The sequence below is a fragment of the Sapajus apella genome, unplaced genomic scaffold, assembly GCF_009761245.1.
Source record: "Sapajus apella isolate SASKATOON/1434 unplaced genomic scaffold, GSC_monkey_1.0 scaffold175, whole genome shotgun sequence".
Taxonomy (NCBI): domain Eukaryota; kingdom Metazoa; phylum Chordata; class Mammalia; order Primates; family Cebidae; genus Sapajus; species Sapajus apella.
The window spans coordinates 592,101-609,331 of NW_022437115.1; the positions used below are offsets into that span (position 1 = coordinate 592,101).

General features: G+C 44.6%; 1 protein-coding gene and 1 long non-coding RNA gene across 2 annotated transcripts in view; both read right to left on the reverse strand.

Annotated features, from left to right (window-relative positions):
- MEIOB (meiosis specific with OB-fold) overlaps positions 1–5,191 on the reverse strand; it is a 31,677-nt gene extending 26,486 nt beyond the window's left edge. The window contains exons 1-2 of the mRNA XM_032268130.1: positions 5,003–5,191; positions 1,369–1,441 (exon numbers count right to left, since the gene is read on the reverse strand). Of these exons, the coding sequence (XP_032124021.1) occupies positions 1,369–1,439 (71 nt within the window). The 5' untranslated portion in view covers positions 1,440–1,441; positions 5,003–5,191. The remainder of the gene's footprint in view (positions 1–1,368; positions 1,442–5,002) is intronic.
- A 3,715-nt stretch (positions 5,192–8,906) lies between these two features.
- LOC116542914 lies at positions 8,907–14,488 on the reverse strand. Its single transcript, XR_004265406.1, has 3 exons — positions 14,317–14,488; positions 11,624–11,700; positions 8,907–9,051 (listed from the first exon to the last, which is right to left on the reverse strand). It is a non-coding gene; the product is annotated as an uncharacterized LOC116542914 (long non-coding RNA).
- Positions 14,489–17,231: the final 2,743 nt, after the last annotated feature.

Here is a 17,231-nt window from a genome sequence, read left to right on the forward strand (position 1 = left end):
CTATCACCACCCAGACAATGTGTAAACAAATGTATATCTTGACTTCTGTAAACCACTGAAGTAACAAACAGAATGACAAAAGTCCCTTGGACCTTGGAATGTCCGGAGACCCCCGCCCTCGTCTCCACCCAGGAGGTGAATTACAGAATCCCCTGGACTTTGGAAAGTCTGGAGACCCCGGCCCTCATCTCCGCCCAGGAGGTGAATCACAGAATCCCCTAGCCCTTGGAATGTCCGAAACCTTTTCATCCCCATCCCCGCCCCTCACCCCCACTCCCAAGGTGGTTTTTCGGGTATAAAAAGTCTTGGCACCCTCCTTTTGACGCCACAGATTGGAGAAACGTGAGTCCTCTGTGGTCGCCGGCATAATAAATGACCCTGCAATCTGGCATACTTTTGTCTTGGTGCTAACTTTCTACGCTCGGTCCCATACAACAATTTAAGCTGAGAGTCATTAACCCAAAGAAGCAAATACCTGTATTCAGACAGATGGGAGAATAATGTTCTATGCAGAGAGGGACTAGAAAATACAAAAGTTCTTAGTGCAGAATGAGTTCAGGATGTTCATGAAATGTAAAGAAATTCACTGTGGCTGCAGAGAAATGAGGCTTGAGAGTCTGGTGTAAGATGAGGTTAGAAAAGGGAGGGGGTCACAAATGATGTGAGGGTAAATGCAGTAGACTGCTGTGCCTGCCAACAGCCCTTTACAGGCCGGTACAGGAGCACAGCTACATCCTCCTCTCCAGAACTGCCAAGCCTGCCTTCGAGCGTATCCCCATGCCACTCTGAGGGTTCGGGGAGTGGATGGACTACAGCCAGGGCACTGTTCTAAGGGGGCCACTCATACTCCAGAACTCTGTCCTGGGTTCCTGCTGAGGCTCCAGGTGAACCCACTTCTCTGCTCAGCTTCGTCTCCACCTCTCATTCCAGGGTTCCCCTGAGAGCTCTCCCTCAATGAAATAATCACATAAGAGTCCTCCTCTCAAGCTCTGCTTCCAGGGAACATGACCTAAGATGGTAAGGTTGTGAGTAGAGGGATACCTTGATATGAAAAAAGAAATATGCAATTTCCAAAGTTTATCTTTTCTTCTCGTTCTGTTTTAACCTAACAGTCAAATTTTTGTAAATTTAAGAATATGAATCAAAGTACTGAAAGCAAAGCCATTTTTTATGTGACTCTGTATCAGAGTAAATTATATCATAATCAAAGATGAGTTTTGTAAGAGAAAATTAAATTCACTTTTACTGGAATAGAAATAGAACACTTCTAGTAAGATATCTGCTAATCTGATACAAAATTATTAGTAATGATCATTCTGGCACAATCTCTGTGCCAGAGACTGATCTCTGTGCTAGACAGATACTTACCTAGGAGTTGCAGGGCTGAATTTTTCCTCTCTTTCTATATCCTTTCTTTGGATCAGAGGATTTTCAATCATCACTAAAACAGAGAGCAAAGTAAGATGACATCGCAAAGTAACAAGATAAACACATTAAAATCCTGTTTAATTTATAATCATGATAACTTTAGACTTTAAACATTTCATACCTCATTCATCTTTCCACCATCAACATATAACATATTTTGATACTGAAATGTCAAAATTGAAATCTTTATCTCCATATATAATTAATATATTTATATATAACTAATAATTTATTCAACGGATGTCTATAGCTATACTGGCCCCTATGAAATTTGGAAAGCTTTCCGCCTTCATAGTCCCTGTGTTCGATGACTCTGTTATTCAACTAGAGAGATATCATACATTGTCCTGAAAGTTAATAATACAAGGCAATATATCATTAGGGTCTAAATAACTGGTATGGGGAGTGGGCTGCTTGAGACCACAGTATTGAAGAGGAGTGTTTTCATTACCTGCATTACTCTTTCTTTTCTCTTTTTCTACCGTGAAGGAGAGCTAGTACACAGGCTTTCTTGTTCCTTTTATTAGGCTAAGGCTGTCATCTGTTGAGTGACTAAGTTCCACACTTCATACTAGGTACGTTATCTTTTGTGTGTGTGTGTGTGTGCGTGAGTGAGAGAGTGAGTGTGAGAGAGAGAGAGAGAGAGAGAGAGAGAGAGAGAGAGAGAGAGTCTTGCTCTGTTGCCCAGTCTGGAGTGCAGTGGCACGATATTGGCTCACTGCAGCCTCCACCTCCCAGGTTCCAGGGTTCTCCTGCCTCAGCCTCCTGAGTTGCTGGGATTACAGGTGCATGCCACCACACCTGGCAATTTTTTTTTTTTTTTTTTTTTTGTATTTTAAGTAGAGACAGGGTTTCACCATGTTGGTCAGGCTGGTCTCGAACTCCTGACCTCAGGTGATCCACCCGCCTCGGCCTCCCAAAGTGCTGGGATGAGCCATTGCACCCGGCCACACTATCTCATTTAATATTTACAAGAACCTAATGAGGTATTATTTCATAGTTGAGACCCAACAAGATTAAGAAATGTTCTCAAAGCCATTTGTAAGTAAATGTTGAAACTGGGACTTGAATCTAGACCTCTGTGTTTTCAAAGTCTACTGTTCTTTCTACTATACTAGTTTGTACTGTCAAAGGGATACTGGGTGAGTAGCAAATCCAAAGGATTTGGTATTTCAGCCAAAGGTAAAGTTCCTTAAAATCCCATTAACAATTCAAATATCAACTTTTATCAAAATCGATTCAGTGTCCCTATTATATGTCTAAAGAAAGATAACCAATTATAACAATAATAAGGGTTGATGCAAATTTAAATATGTAATAAACCAAAGACAGTAAGGTTACCTAGTAAAAATATAACTATCATTTTGTATGCTTCAAGTAACGTTCTGAATGCCTTGCATTGCAGTTATTTATTTATTTATTTTTGAGACAGGGTCTCACTCTGTGACCCAGGATGGAGTGCAGTGGCACTATATTGGTTCACTGAAATTTCCATTTCCCAAGCTCAACCCATCCTCCCCCTTCAGCCTCCTCAGTAGCTGGTACTACAGGCCCACGCCACAAAACCCAGCTAATTTTTTGTACTGTTTATAGAAATGGTTTTGCCATGTTGCTCAGGCTGCTCTCAAACTCCTGAACTCACATAATCCACCTGCCTCGGCCTCCCAAAGTGTTGGGATTACAGTTGTGAGCCACTGCACCCCACTGCATTATACTCTTAACACTTGGCTTTTTCTGATAACTTTTTTTTTCTGTTGAGATGGAGTCTTGCTCTATTGCCATGTGGGAGTGCAGTGGCGCGATCCCAGTTCACTGCAACTTCCATTTTCCAGTTTCAAGCAATTCTCCTGCCTCAGCCACGTGAGCAGCTGGGAAGCACCCCCAAGCCCGGCTAATTTTTTGTATTTTTAGTAGAGATGGGGTTTCACCATGTAGGCCAGGATGGTCTTGACCTCATGATCTGCCTGCCTCGGACTCCCAAAGTGCTGGGATTATAGGCATGAGCCACTGTGCCAGGCCCCTGATAAGGTTCTTGAGAATTACGAATTGTGTCTCATTTCAGCTGCCTCAGTATGTAGGGCTGAGGGCCCCACAGGGTCGTGGGGTGTCCCTTACGCTGTGCTGAGGAGCAGGATCTGAGAAATAAAGAGACAGGACACCGAAGTACAAGGAAAATGCAGCTGAGCTCAGGGGGGCCACCCCACCTATAAGTGGAGTCAAGTGAGGCCCCGAATGTCCAGAAGCATCAGTATTTATTGTGTATAGGTTAGGGGGCAGGGCAGTGACTGAAGTCATCTTTAAGGATAGTGATAGGGTTGTGAACAATAAACATGGAGTCCACCCCCATTAGGTCACCTAAGCTAGGAGATGGACAGTGGGCAGCAAGGGGTCCATTCCCATTAGGTCATCAAGGCAAGGAGGTGAGCTGTGTGCAGTAGGGGTTCCACCCCCATTACGTCACTGAGGCATGGAGGTGGGCCATGGGCAGGGAAGAGGGTGCAGTCTGCGATACCTCTATCTTTGGGCAAGCTACTTCTAAGATGATTTACGGGAAGATGCTTTAAGTCACACAGCAGTGACAGAGCTGTCAGAGTTACCGCCACCTGCTGGCAGCTTTCAATGAGTTCTATAGGGGAATGCTTTTTGAGTGAGTACAGTAACAAGAGCTGATAAAGTTTACAGTCACCAAGGTGCGATTACCCGGAGGGGTTTTGAGCCCTCGGATGCTCAAGGGATTGCCGGTCTGAGGTTAGCCCTCCACAAGAACTGGAGCAAGGTCCTACAACTCCTTTATCAGGAGGAGTGGCTCTCACCCCAAGCCTGCCATACAGCAGGTATCTTTCCGATACTGAATGCTGCCGCCTGGGCCATGGATTCTGGTCCCGGTATAACTGTTTTCCCTTAAATCATGTTCTGCACTGTGTCTGCTCCAGACATTCCTCCGACTATAAGCTGCTTATTCCTTAATTCATGCTCTGTACTGTGTCTACTCTAGGCATTCCTCCGATTGTGAACTAAGATATAGTTCATATCTTAGTTAAATAACTTTAACTAAGTTATTTCCCTAAATAACTTAGGGAAATAACTGAGTGGTAACACTATAAACTGAGATATTCTTCAGATCTTTTTTTTTTTTTTTTTGAGACAGAGTTTCGCTCTTGTTATCCAGGTTGGAGTGCAATGGCACCATCTCAGCTCACCGCAACCTCCGCCTCCTGGGTTCAGGCAATTCTCCTGCCTCAACCTCCTGAGTAGCTGGGATTACAGGCACGCGCCACCATGCCCAGCTAATGTTTTTTGTATTTTTAGTAGAGACGGGGTTTCACCATGTTGACCAGGATGGTCTCGATCTCTTGACTTCGTGATCCACCCGCCTCGGCCTCCCAAAGTGCTGGGATTACAGGCTTGAGCCACCGTGCCAGGCCTTCTTCAGATCTTAATTGTTCCAGGATACTGCTTAGCTCTCCTTCCTTGGTGCCTATATGGGCGGTTACCCACATCAGTATAGTTACCACAAACATACCACAGGAATAATACTGTACTAGAAAAAGTTTAAGAATCAATGCCAACTTACCACAATCACCAACCCTAAAGCTGTCAGAAAGAGACTTGATGTAATCTTCACTGCCCCAGGAAGTTGCATTTACAAAATGTGCTGGTGAATCCCGAATGGTGAAGCTGAAAGTGTATCTTTCTGATCCAATATCTAAGGGAAAACCAGTGCTTTTATTTTTCAAATAAAGGGTTTCAATCACTTCTCCGCCTTTTGATAAGTGTCACATGAAGTTTCAATTCTGAACAAATGATTATTTCTTTAATCAAATGATTCTTTATTATGATGATAAAAATACTCAAACGCATGGTACAAAATGTTATTTCAGATGTATATTCTATAACGTTATGCTTCTATGAATTTCAAACTGAAGTGGTAAGAAGTTGCCCCCTTGATCCCTTCCCTGGTTATCTGTGTATTTGGGGGAAAAGACATGTAAATTTGAGCTATCCAGGTATTACCTTAGGTTCTCCTTTTCTCTCTTGCTGTTGTTTGAACCTAAGTCATAATTCAGATTTAAATAGTTATTTCAGTCCCAGCTACTTGAGAGGATGAAGCAGACGGATTGCTTAAGCCCAGTAGTTCAAGGCTTCAGTGAGCTGTGATTGCACCACTGCTCTCTAGCCTGGGTGACAGAGAAAGGCCCCGTCTCTAAAATAAAAATAAAAATAGCCCAAGCATGGTGGCTCACACCTGTAATCCCAACATTTTGGGAAGCTGAGGTGGGTGGATCACCTGAGGTCAGGAGTTCAAGACCAGCCTCACCAACATGGTGAAACCCCATCTCTACTAAAAATACAAAACTTAACCAGGCGTGGTGGTGGACACCTGCAGTCCCAGCTACTTGGGATGCTGAGGCAGCAGAATCACTTGAACCTGGGAGGCAGAGGTTGCAGTCAGCCAAGATCCAGTCTGGGTGACAAGAGTCAAACTGTCTCAAAAATAATAATAATAAAACTTGGCTGCACACAGTGGCTTGCTCCTGTGATCCCAGGACTCTGGGAGGCTGAGGTGGGAGAACCACTTGAGGCCTGGAGTTCAAAACCAGCCTGAGCAACATAGAGAGATCCCATCTCTACAGAAAATTTTTAAATTAATGGTGGACTGGTCTTTCCTCTCAGCTACTAGGGAGGCTGAGGAGGAAAGGTCACCTGAGCCCAGTTTAAGTGTGTAGTGAGCTTTGAATGCACCACTGTACCCCAGCCTGGGAAGAGTAAGTTCAGGGTGTTTATGAACCATACACCTAGGCTGGAGTGCAGTGGTGCGATCTCTCAGCTCACTGTAACCCCACTCCCAGTTCAAGTGATTCTCCTGCCTCAGCCTCCTGAGCAGCTGGGACTACAGGCACTATTTATACCAGGCTAATTTTTATATTATTTTAGCAGAGACGGGGTTTTTCAGTAAAGGTGGGGAAGAACAGAGTGAGATCCTGGATCTAAAAAACTTAAAATAATTTTTTTAAATAATTAAGTTATTTGAAAACAAATTATGTGCTACTCAATGAGGACCACTAGGGGTCAGCAAATAGTTTTTTTGCAGAACAGAAATTTAATATTGGTTTTCCTAATTAAAAATTACAACAGGCCAGCATGGTGGCTCACGCCTATAATCCCAGAATTTTGGGAGACTGAAGCAGGCAGATCACAAGGTCAAGATCGAGACCATCCTGGTCAACATGGTGAAACTCTGTCTCTACTAAAATACAAAAAGTTAGCCAGGTGTGGTGGCGTGCACCTGTAATCACAGCTACTTAGAAGCCTGAGGCAAGGGAATTGTTGAACCCGGGAGGCAGAGGCTGCAGTGAGCCGAGATCATACCACAGCACTCGAGCCTGGCAACAGAGCAAGAGTCCATCTTAAAAAAAAAATTACAACCGCCAGGCATGGTGGCTCAACCCTGTAATCCTAGCACTTTGGGACACCAAGGCTGGTGGATCACAAGTTCAAGAGATGAAGACCATCCTGGCCAACATGGTGAAACCCCGTCTCTACTAAAAATACAAAAATTAAGGCTGGGTGAGGTGTCTCACACCTGTAATCCCAGCATTTTGGGAGGCCGAGGCAGGCGGATCACCTGAGGTCAGGAATTTGAGACCAGCCTAACCAATATGGAGAAACCCTGCCTCTACTAAAAATACAAAATTAGCCAGGTGTGGTGGTGCATGCCTGTAATACCAGCTACTTGGGATGCTGAGGCAGGAGAATCGCTTGAACCCAGGAGGCGGAGGTTGTGGTGAGTTGACATCACACCATTGCACTCCAGCCTGGGCAGAAGAGAAAAAAAAAAAAGAAGACTTTAAAGCTAATAGTAGTGAACTGCAAGTTTTACCATTCTACTTATTTTTTGTTTTGTTTTTTTGAGACACAGTCTTGTTTTGTTGCCAGTCTGGAGTGCAGTGGTACGATCTCTGCTCACTGCAACCTTCACCTCCCAGGTTCAAGTGATTCTCCTGCCTCAGCCTCCTGAGTAGCTGGGATTACAGGCACGCACCACCACGCCTGGCTAACTTATAGTATTTTAGTAGAGACGGGGTTTCACCATGTTGGCCAGGATGGTGTCGATCTTCTGACCTCGTGATCCGTGCGCCTCAGCCTCCCAAAGTGCTGGGATTACAGGCGTGAACCACTGTGCCCAGCCTACCATTCAATATTTTATCTTTCATGTCAACTACAAACATTTGAAGGTGAACTGATTTTTAAAATGTAGGTTCAGTCCTGGTTTATGTTTTCATAGTCCTAAAACTTTTGTGCAGTTCAAGTAACTCAATAAGAACTCTAGGCTGGGCGTGGTGGCTCACGCCTGTAATCCAATCAATTTGGAGGCCAAGGCGGGTGGATCACCTGAGGTCGGGAGTTCAAGACCAGCCTGCCTAACATGGTGAAACCCCATCTTAAAAAAAAAAAAAAAAAAAAAAAAAAAGAACTTCTAGACTGGGCGCGGTGGCTCACGCCTGTAATCCCAGCACTGTGGGAAGCGGAGGCAGGCAGATCATGAGGTCAAAAGATCGAGACCATCCTACCCAACATGGTGAAACCCCGTCTCTACTAAAATACAAAAAATTAGCTGGGTGTGCTGGCGGGTGTTGGTAGTCCCAGCTACTTGGGAAGCTGAGGCAGGTTGATCATGAGGTTAGGAGTTTGAGACCAGCCTGGCCAAGTTAATGAGTTGACCATTTTAACCAGTTATTTTGCCATTGTATACCTAAAACATGTAGGCCAGGCGCAGTGGTTCACACCTGTAATCCCAGCACTTTGGGAAGCCAAGGCAGTTGGATCACGACGTTAGGAGTTCGAGACCAGCCTGGCCAACATGGTGAAACCCCATCTCTATAAAAACACAAAAATTAGCTGGGTGTGATGGCAGGTGCCTGTAATCCCAGCTAATAGGGAGGCTGAGGCAGGAGAATCGTTTGAACACAGGTGGAGGTTGCAGTGAGTCGAGATCTCACCACTGCACTCCAGCCTGGGTGATAGGGCAAGACTACGTCTTAAAGAAGAAAAAAAAAGAAACATCAAATAAAATCATTAAAAATGATTTTCAGGCCAGGTGCAGTGGCTCATGTCTGTAATCCGAGCACTTCTAGAAAGAAGCCAAGGTTGGTAGATCACTTAAGATTAGGAGTTCGAGACCAGCCTGAGCAACATTGCAAAACCCATCTCTACAAAAAATACAAAAAGTGAGCTGGATGTGGGGATGTGGCAGTGTGCACCTGTAGTCCTAGCTACTCAGGAGACTGAGTGGGACAGAATGGCCTGACCCTGAAAGGCAGACATTGCAGTGAGCTGAGATTGTGCCATTGCACTCCAGCCTAGGTGACACAGAAAAACTCTGTAAAAAAAAAAAAAAAAAAAAGGTTTTACTGTCCTCACTCCTATAGCCTTGAATCAGAGACGATGGCCAGTGCCCTCAGGGAATTAAACAGGCAAAGAAAATTAATCTCTTAAATAGACTTTGTTATAGTCAAAAGCCAAAGTTGATGAAAAATGAAGCAAAGAGTTAAAGAGAACTCAGCTTTTTCTGTCTGGAAATCCTCTGACATCTGTTTTCCCGATAACTATACCGATTATTTTCTGAAAAACAAAAAGGTTACAGAAGACCAATATTAAACACAGATGTACATGGTAAATTTAATTTCATGGGCTTGTTATATTTTACTGGCTCTAACAAACATTTCTGACTAGGAACCATTTAAATGTATTTATTGCAGACAAACATCTACAAGAATTTCATAACTGTTCAATTCCACAAGGAATAGTACAAAGTAATCCAAAAGTTTACTATTACAAATATAATCATTTAACACAGCATATTTCTACTTTATTTTCTTTTTTCTTTCTTCCCTTTTTTTTTTTTTTAAGACAGTCTCGCTCTGTCACCCAGACCGGAGTGCAGTGGCGCAATCTCAGCTCACTGCAACCTCCACCTCCCAGGTTCAAGTGATTTTCCTGCCTCAGGCTCTCAAGTAGCTGGGACTACAGGCACCTTCGACCATGACCAGCTAATTTTTTGTATTTTTAGTACAGATGGGGTTTCGCTGTGTTAGCCAGGATGGTATCAATGTCCTGACCTCGTGATCTATCCGCCTCAGCCTCCCAAAGTGCTAGGATTACAGGTGTGAGCCACCGCACCCAGCCTCTACTTTATTTTCAATCACTAGATGGAGCACAATAACTGCCCTATGCTATCAATCTTTATTTAATTGACCCAAAGCACAAGATAATGCAGTTTAATTTGCCATCATCTTAAAAGCTTTCCTTTATATAGGGTGTTCTAATAATCCACATAAAATTGCTTTTCTCTTAATCCAAACATGCTGGACAGTGATATAAATTAGACTATAACAAAACTTGTATTTTGCTGCTAATAAATCTAAATTCTAAAGTCCTAGATCTTAAACCTTAGAGATATTAACATCTCCTTAAGATGTTTAATATTCTCTTTAGTGACTACCGAAGACAAATTTTAAATGTGCTTTTATTTTCCTTTTTCTTTTTTGCCAGGTAAGTATGAAACGTGCTTTAAGATTAAAAAAAAAAAAATGGGCTGAGTATGGTGATTCATGTCTGTAATCCCAGTACTTTGGGCAGCGCAGGCGGGTCAATCACCTGAGGTCACGAGTTTGAGACCAGCCTGAACAACATGGTAAAATCCTGTCTCTACTAAAAATACAAAAAATTAACCGGGCGTGGTGGGGGATGTCTATAATCCCAGCTACTCGGGAGGCTGAGGCAGAATTGCTTGAACCCGGAAGGTGGAGGTTGCAGTGAGCCCAGATCATGCCACTGCAATCCAGCCTGGGCAAAAGAGCAAGACTGCATCTCAAAAAAAAAGCTGGGATTGAAAAAAAGAAAAAAAAATTATTATCTTTTCTGAAAGAAAAAACTAAACTTGTTTTGCTAATTGCAGCAACTGATTTCAACCTTACAAAAATCTGTGATATTTAAATTACAATCAGGCTTTTAAGACGCCTGTATTATAGGTGAGCTATTAGCTAGCCTTACTGCTTATTTAGACGCTTTGATATTATTTCTTTAATTCCTTATACATGCAAATCTCACTGAATTTTGTTGGAAAATCCAACCAACAGGAATGCTGAGTAAAATTCTATCTGAAGAGATCATTATTAGCAAATAGTTTACTTTTCAAGAAAAACAATAACACCAATTATCATTTGTTAATACTTACAAATTTTAAATTACAAATTATTAAAGTTATATGTAAAGGTGTCCCATTGTAGGAAATCTAGTTTGCAAAAGCAAAATATAAATGGCAGACTACTCATGGGCAGGGAAGGTGAGGGTATATGGTAGTTGCTTTACAATAAGTTCTTCACCTTATGGTTTTTTTTTTTAATAAATAACACTTGAAATGTATTCAAAAATCACTGAATTCCCCTATAACTCCTCCTCAAAAAGTCAATTTTCACATAATAATTGCAGAAAACATACCAGTTATAAACCTTATATCATAAAAGCAGCATAATGTCAAGTATTTAGACAATAACTTAGATAATTTGGTTAGAAAATTGCTGCTACTGAACAAGATGGTTTGATGTTTTTGGGGGCGGGGGACGGAGTTTCATTCTTGTTGCCCAGGCTAGAGTGTAATAGCATGATCTTGGCTTACAGCAACCACCTCCTACCGGGTTCAAGCGATTCTCCTGCCTCAGTCTCCTGAATAGCTGGGATTACAGGTATATGCCACCAAGCCAGGCTAATTTCGTATTTTTAGCAAAGACGGGGTTTCTCCATGTGGGCCAGGCTGGTCTTGAACTCCCAACCTCAGGTGATCCACCCACCTTGGCCTCCCAAAGTGCTGGGATTACAGGCATGAGCCTCTTTAATTTTACAATGCTATTAAATATTTAATTAAAATAATACAAACATCTATCGATCATTTTGAACAATTACTAGTCACATCTACAATCATAACTCCTACTCTACCCAAAGATTAATTTTCATCTAGGCAGCATAAATACAAAGAAATTTAGGTATACTTAATATCTAACAATTATACCACTGCAAGGAGTATCTATATACTTGTTGATTGTAAAAGCATGTGTTGAATGAATCAATAATGTTGATGCAATGTTATCATATAAAATTTCATTAGTGAGCAAATCAGCATATCATTGAAACTTACCAGATTAGCCATATTTGGCTGCAGATCTGAAAGGGCAGTGAGGGTCCTTGATGCAAAGGAGTTTGCCATTGTTTTATCTGCATATTAGAAAATATAATTTAGATATATAAATTGAATAAACGAAATAAACCATAAAAAATTCCAAAAGTTTAAAATATTATTTAAAGCCAGGTGCAGTGGCTCACACCTATAATCCCAGCTACTCAGGACGCTGAGGCAGAGAAAACTGCTAGAACCTGGGAGGTGGAGGTTGCAGTGAGCAAAGATTGTGACACTGCACTCCAGCCAGGGTGACAGAGATTCCGTCTCAAAAATAAAATAAAATAAAATATTATTTAGGAAAGCACTGGATATTTTACTTCTTCTTTGGAAAATTTTTACTATAATGGTAAAATGTGAATGAACATATATTCAACCTATAGAAAACATTTTCAAAATGTCCTCTTATAATTTTGAATTATATAGCTATTATAAGTTTCCATTTTTAACTTTCACTTTCTAAAACCGTGTAAAATTTAGCAGTTTTTGAGGACGGTGTAAATTTAGTTTTATCTTTTAAATTTTTTTTTTTTTTTTTTGAGACATGAGTCTCGCTCTGTGCCCCAGGCTGGAGTGCAGTAGCACAATTTCAGCTCACTACACCTCTGCCTCCCGAGCTCAAGCGATTCTTCTGCTCAGCCTCCCAAATAGCTGAGATTACAGGAATGTGCCACCACCCCTGGACAATTTTTGTATTTTTAGTAAAGACAGGGTTTCACCATATTGGCCAGGCTGGTCTCAAACTCCTGATCTCAAGTGATCCGCCCGCCCCAAAGTGCTGGGTTACAGGCTTGAGTCACCAAGCATGGCCAAAATTAGAGTTTTACACACAAGATGATTCAATGGGACATTTAAGGATTTAAATATATATTAGCTTCAAGCTTACCTCAAAAATACAGCAAAAATCTGTAAATACCTCAAATTGTGCATTTGGTTACACTATGTGAAAAAAAAGGTGGTAGTTTTAAACACACCTCTACCTGGTAAATTCCATGAGGGCAGAGGTGGCATCTTACATATTTTTACGTATGTATTCCATAACTGAAAATACTCACTACCTATCAAATGAATGACATGGTGGTTTGTCCCTCAACATCATCACTGTAAGAGGTTCTATTGTAGTAAAAATTGTAAGCTACACCAAACAGATTGACTTGCCTTCACTTAATCCAGGGCCTCTCTGTGAATGCCCACCTCCACAGGCTACAGCTCCAGGATGTGTCTTATATCACCCAAGTTTCAGGCAGCCTGTGGAGTTAGTCAAATATGATTTTGTTTTTGTTTTTGAGACGGAGTTTCACTCTTGTTGCCCAGGCCGGAGCGCAATGGTGAAATCTCGGCTCACTGCAACCTTTGCCTCCCAGGTTCAAGGGATTCTCCTGCCTCAGTCTCCAGAGTAGCTGGGATTACAGGTATATGCCACCAAGCCCAGCTAATTTTGTATTTTTAGTAAAGACAGGGTTTCTCCATGTTGGTCAGGCTGGTCTTGAACTCCCAACCTTAGGTGATCTGCCCGCCTCAGCCTCCCAAAATGTTGAGATTATGGGCGTGAGCCACTGTGCCCGGCCCAAATATGACTGTAGTACCACTAGTTTGTAGTCATGCGGATTTTTTTTTTTTTTTTTTTTTGAGATGGAGTTTCGCTATTGTTACCCAGGCTGGAGTGCAATGGCGCGATCTCGGCTCACCGCAACCTCCGCCTCCTGGGTTCAGGCAATTCTCCTGCCTCAGCCTCCTGAGTAGCTGGGATTACAGGCACGCGCCACCATGCCCAGCTAATTTTTTGTATTTTTAGTAGAGACGGGGTTTCACCATGTTGACCAGGATGGTCTCGATCTCTTGACCTCGTGATCCACCCGCCTCAGCCTCCCAAAGTGCTGGGATTACAGGCGTGAGCCACCGCGCCCGGCCCCCCCATTTTTTTTTTTTTTTTTTTTTTTGACTCGCTCAGGCTGGAGTGCAGCGGCACGGCCGTGGCTCACTGCAACTCCTCCTCAGCCTCCCGAGTAGCTCGGATTACAGGCGCCCGACCCCACGCCCAGCTCGTTTTTGTATTTTTTATTATTATCATCATTTTTAGTAGAGATGGGGTCTCCCCCTGTTGGCCAGGACGGCCCCGCGTTCCCGTCCCGCCTCGGCCTCCCGAGCAGCGGGGTGACAGGCGCGCGCCGCCACGCCCGGGTAACTTTTTTGTATTTTTAGTAGACACGGGGTTTGTGTCGGCCAAGCGGGTCTCGAACTCCCGACCTCCTGACCCGTGGCGCCGGGAGGACAGGCGAGAGCCACCGCCGCCCTTTTCCACTGACAGGTCGAGGCTCGGAAAACGCAGCTCCGCGAGGGGCTTTCCCGCGTGTCCTCCGGCGCCGGCCGCGAGGAGCCCCGGGCAGGGCCAAGCAGCGGAGGCCGCGGGAGACGCCGGGAGGGCGGCGAGACAGGACGGCCCGCGCCCCCCGCCCCGCGGCGAGCCGAGGACGCGGCCAGGCCCGGACCCCACACGCTCCGCCCGCTCCGCTCCCCGCACGCGCGCCCCGAGCCCCGCAGGGCCTCCGTCAGCCGACCCCGGCCGGCCCCGCGCGGGCTCCCCTCCGCGGACGCCGCCTCACAGCTGGAGGCCGGGCGGGCGCCGCCACCGCGCCGTCCACGCCGCTGCTCACCCGAGGCTCTCCGGGGCGACTGCTTCCCGGCCCTGCACAGCGGCAGCCGCGACCTCGCGGACCTGGCTCGCCCGACCCCCGAGTCGCCCGCGCTTCGCGGCTTTTCCACACGACGCTCGGCACACAGACGCGTGCAGGTGCGACGGCCGCGCGACCGTTAGCGAGAGGCCTCGCCCCGTCATCGGAGACTCCGCCCCCTCCGTCCCCGACTCCGCCCCCGCCACGCACTGACTCCGCCCCCGATCCCCGACTCCGCCCCCACAAATCACGGTCTCCGCCCCCTGCGCAATGACTCCGCCCCACCGCGCTCCCACTCCTCGCCACCAATTGCTGACTCCGCCTCGCCGAGCACTGACTCCGCCCCGCCAAGCACTGACTCCTCCCCGCCACGCTCCGACTCCGCCCTCCGGGGAGTGTAGGGGCTTCTGGTTCCCTTTTCTTCCTTCCCGGGAGTGGGAGGGGCGGCGGGGGGGGGTCTCCGTGCGCACCCACCGCCCCGAGTGGCTCGATACAAAAAGAATGTGCGCTGGAAAAAAAACAGACGTATCCATCTATCTGTAATACTATAAAGTGGAGCTCGAATCCCAGCACCTGGCAGGCCGAGGCAGGCGGATCATTTGGGCTCAGGAGTTCAAGACCAGCTTTGGCAACATGATGAAACCCTGTCTCTACTAAAAATACAAAAAAAAAAAAAAAAAAAATTAACCAGGCGTGGCGCCGCCCTCCTGCTGGAGTAGTCCCAGCTACTAGAGAAGCCGAGGCATGAAAATCGCTTAAACCCAGGAGAGGGAGGTTGCAGTGAGCGGACATTGCAGCATTGCACTCCAGCCTGGGCAACAGAGTGAGACTCCAAAAAAAAAAAAAAAAAAATTAGCCAAGCATGATGGTGCATGCCTTTTGTCCCAGCAACTGGGGAAGCTGAGGCGAGAGGATCGCTTGAGCTCAGGAGTTCAAGCCTGCAGTGAGCTCTGATGGCACCCCTGCACTCCAGCCTGGGCAAAAGTAAGACCTTGTCTCTACAAAATTAATTAATTAATATAATATATCTACATCTAATGATAGATTTGGCATGTAGTATCATCAAGAAAATACCCATAGATGTGTACACCTATGCATGAAAAAAATATGTATAATTAGGTGTGCTAAGGATTGGACTTAGGTGAATCTGACAAAAAATTTCTCAACTCTTCATGTTTTTATTAATTCCTTTTAAAAAATCCCAGCACCTGGCAGGCCGAGGCTTTTTTTGAGACGGAGTTTCGCTCTTGTTACCCAGGCTGGAGTGCAATGGCGCGATCTCGGCTCACCACAACCTCCACCTCCTGGGTTCAGGCAATTCTCCTGCCTCAGCCTCCTGAGCAGCTGGGACTACAGGCACGCGCCACCATGCCCAGCTAATTTTTTGTATTTTTAGTAGAGACGGGGTTTCACCATGTTGACCAGGATGGTCTTGATCTCTTGACCTCGTGATCCACCCGCCTCGGCCTCCCAAAGTGCTGGGATTACAGGCTTGAGCCACCGCGCCCGGCCTTAGAAATCTTTTTAGTCTGGATAAGCAGAGACTGACTAGAAAAAAAAAAAAAAAAAAGAAAAAAATCTTGTTAGTCTAATGACTTATTATACTAATTTTTGTTAACAGAGTATCAGTCCAGAGCAAGTAAGATCCAAAAACTAAGTCCATGAAATTTGTCACCTACTACTGTCCACAGGTCTCATTGTTTAAGCTTCTCTTTAAAAAGACAGAGAAGAACAACTTTGGAACATATTACACAAACACACAGTACAAATGAAAAATACAACTGTACAGCCAAGTTTTATTTGATTGCTAAATTATTATTAGATTGTGAGGTCTGGCTCCAGCCAACAGAGATCAGACACAGCAGTGAGGACAACCCCAAATGTATAAGTGTTCCCGGACAAGCCCCCAGTGTAAAGAAAAAGAAAGAGAAGCTTTTTCTTTTAGAAACTCAGGCAGAACAACTAAGCCAAAACATATTTTAAAAGTTTAAAAAGGAAAATTATAAAGTAAAAGAGGAGGGAATTGTGGGAAGTAGAAAAGTTCCTTTTTAAAGTTTCCTTTCTTGTTAAAGGGTAAGCATGCTAATAACTTTGTTAAGCCCTATCCTTTGTAGCTGTTAGACACGCCATGCTTACAGGCACGTAGTACATTCTATGTCCTTGTACTTTAACCAGGATATCTGTGCTGGATGTGCTCACAGGCCTGTGCCAGCTCTCCATTGCTTTTACCTGTTTAGAAAAGTTTTAAGTTGTTAGCCAATCGGGTTTTAGTTTAAATTGTGAGGTTTCGCTCCAGCCAACAGAGATCAGACACAGCGATAAGGAAGACCCCAAATGTGTAAGGGATAAATTTGTCTGTTTTTCCTTTGTTCATTGTGCTCTCATGGCAGGATGGCTAGCGAGGGTACCCTTCCTGCAGTCCAGGAAGTAAAAATTTCGTTGCTGAATGATCCTCTGTCTCAGTGCTAATTTTTCTTTGTGGCACCGAGCATCTATTTCCAACAAATATTCCAGGCCAATTCTCATCAAAACCAAGCTGGGGCTGGGCGCAGTGGCTCACATTATTTGATAAATAATAAAAAATTTATTTAGCCGGGTGCGGTGGCTCAAGCCTGTAATCCCAGCACTGTGGGAGGCCGAGGCGGGTGGATCACGAGGTCAAAAGATCGAGACCATCCTGGTCAACATGGTGAAACCCCGTCTCTACTAAAAACACAAAAAATTAGCTGGGCATGGTGGCGCGTGCCTGTAATCCCAGAGACTCAGGAGGCTGAGGCGGGAGAATTGCCTGAACCCGGGAGGCGGAGGTTGCGGTGAGCCGAGATCGCGCCATTGCACTCCAGCCTGGGTAACAAGAGCGAAACTCCATCTCAAAAAAAAAAAAAAAAAAAAAAAAA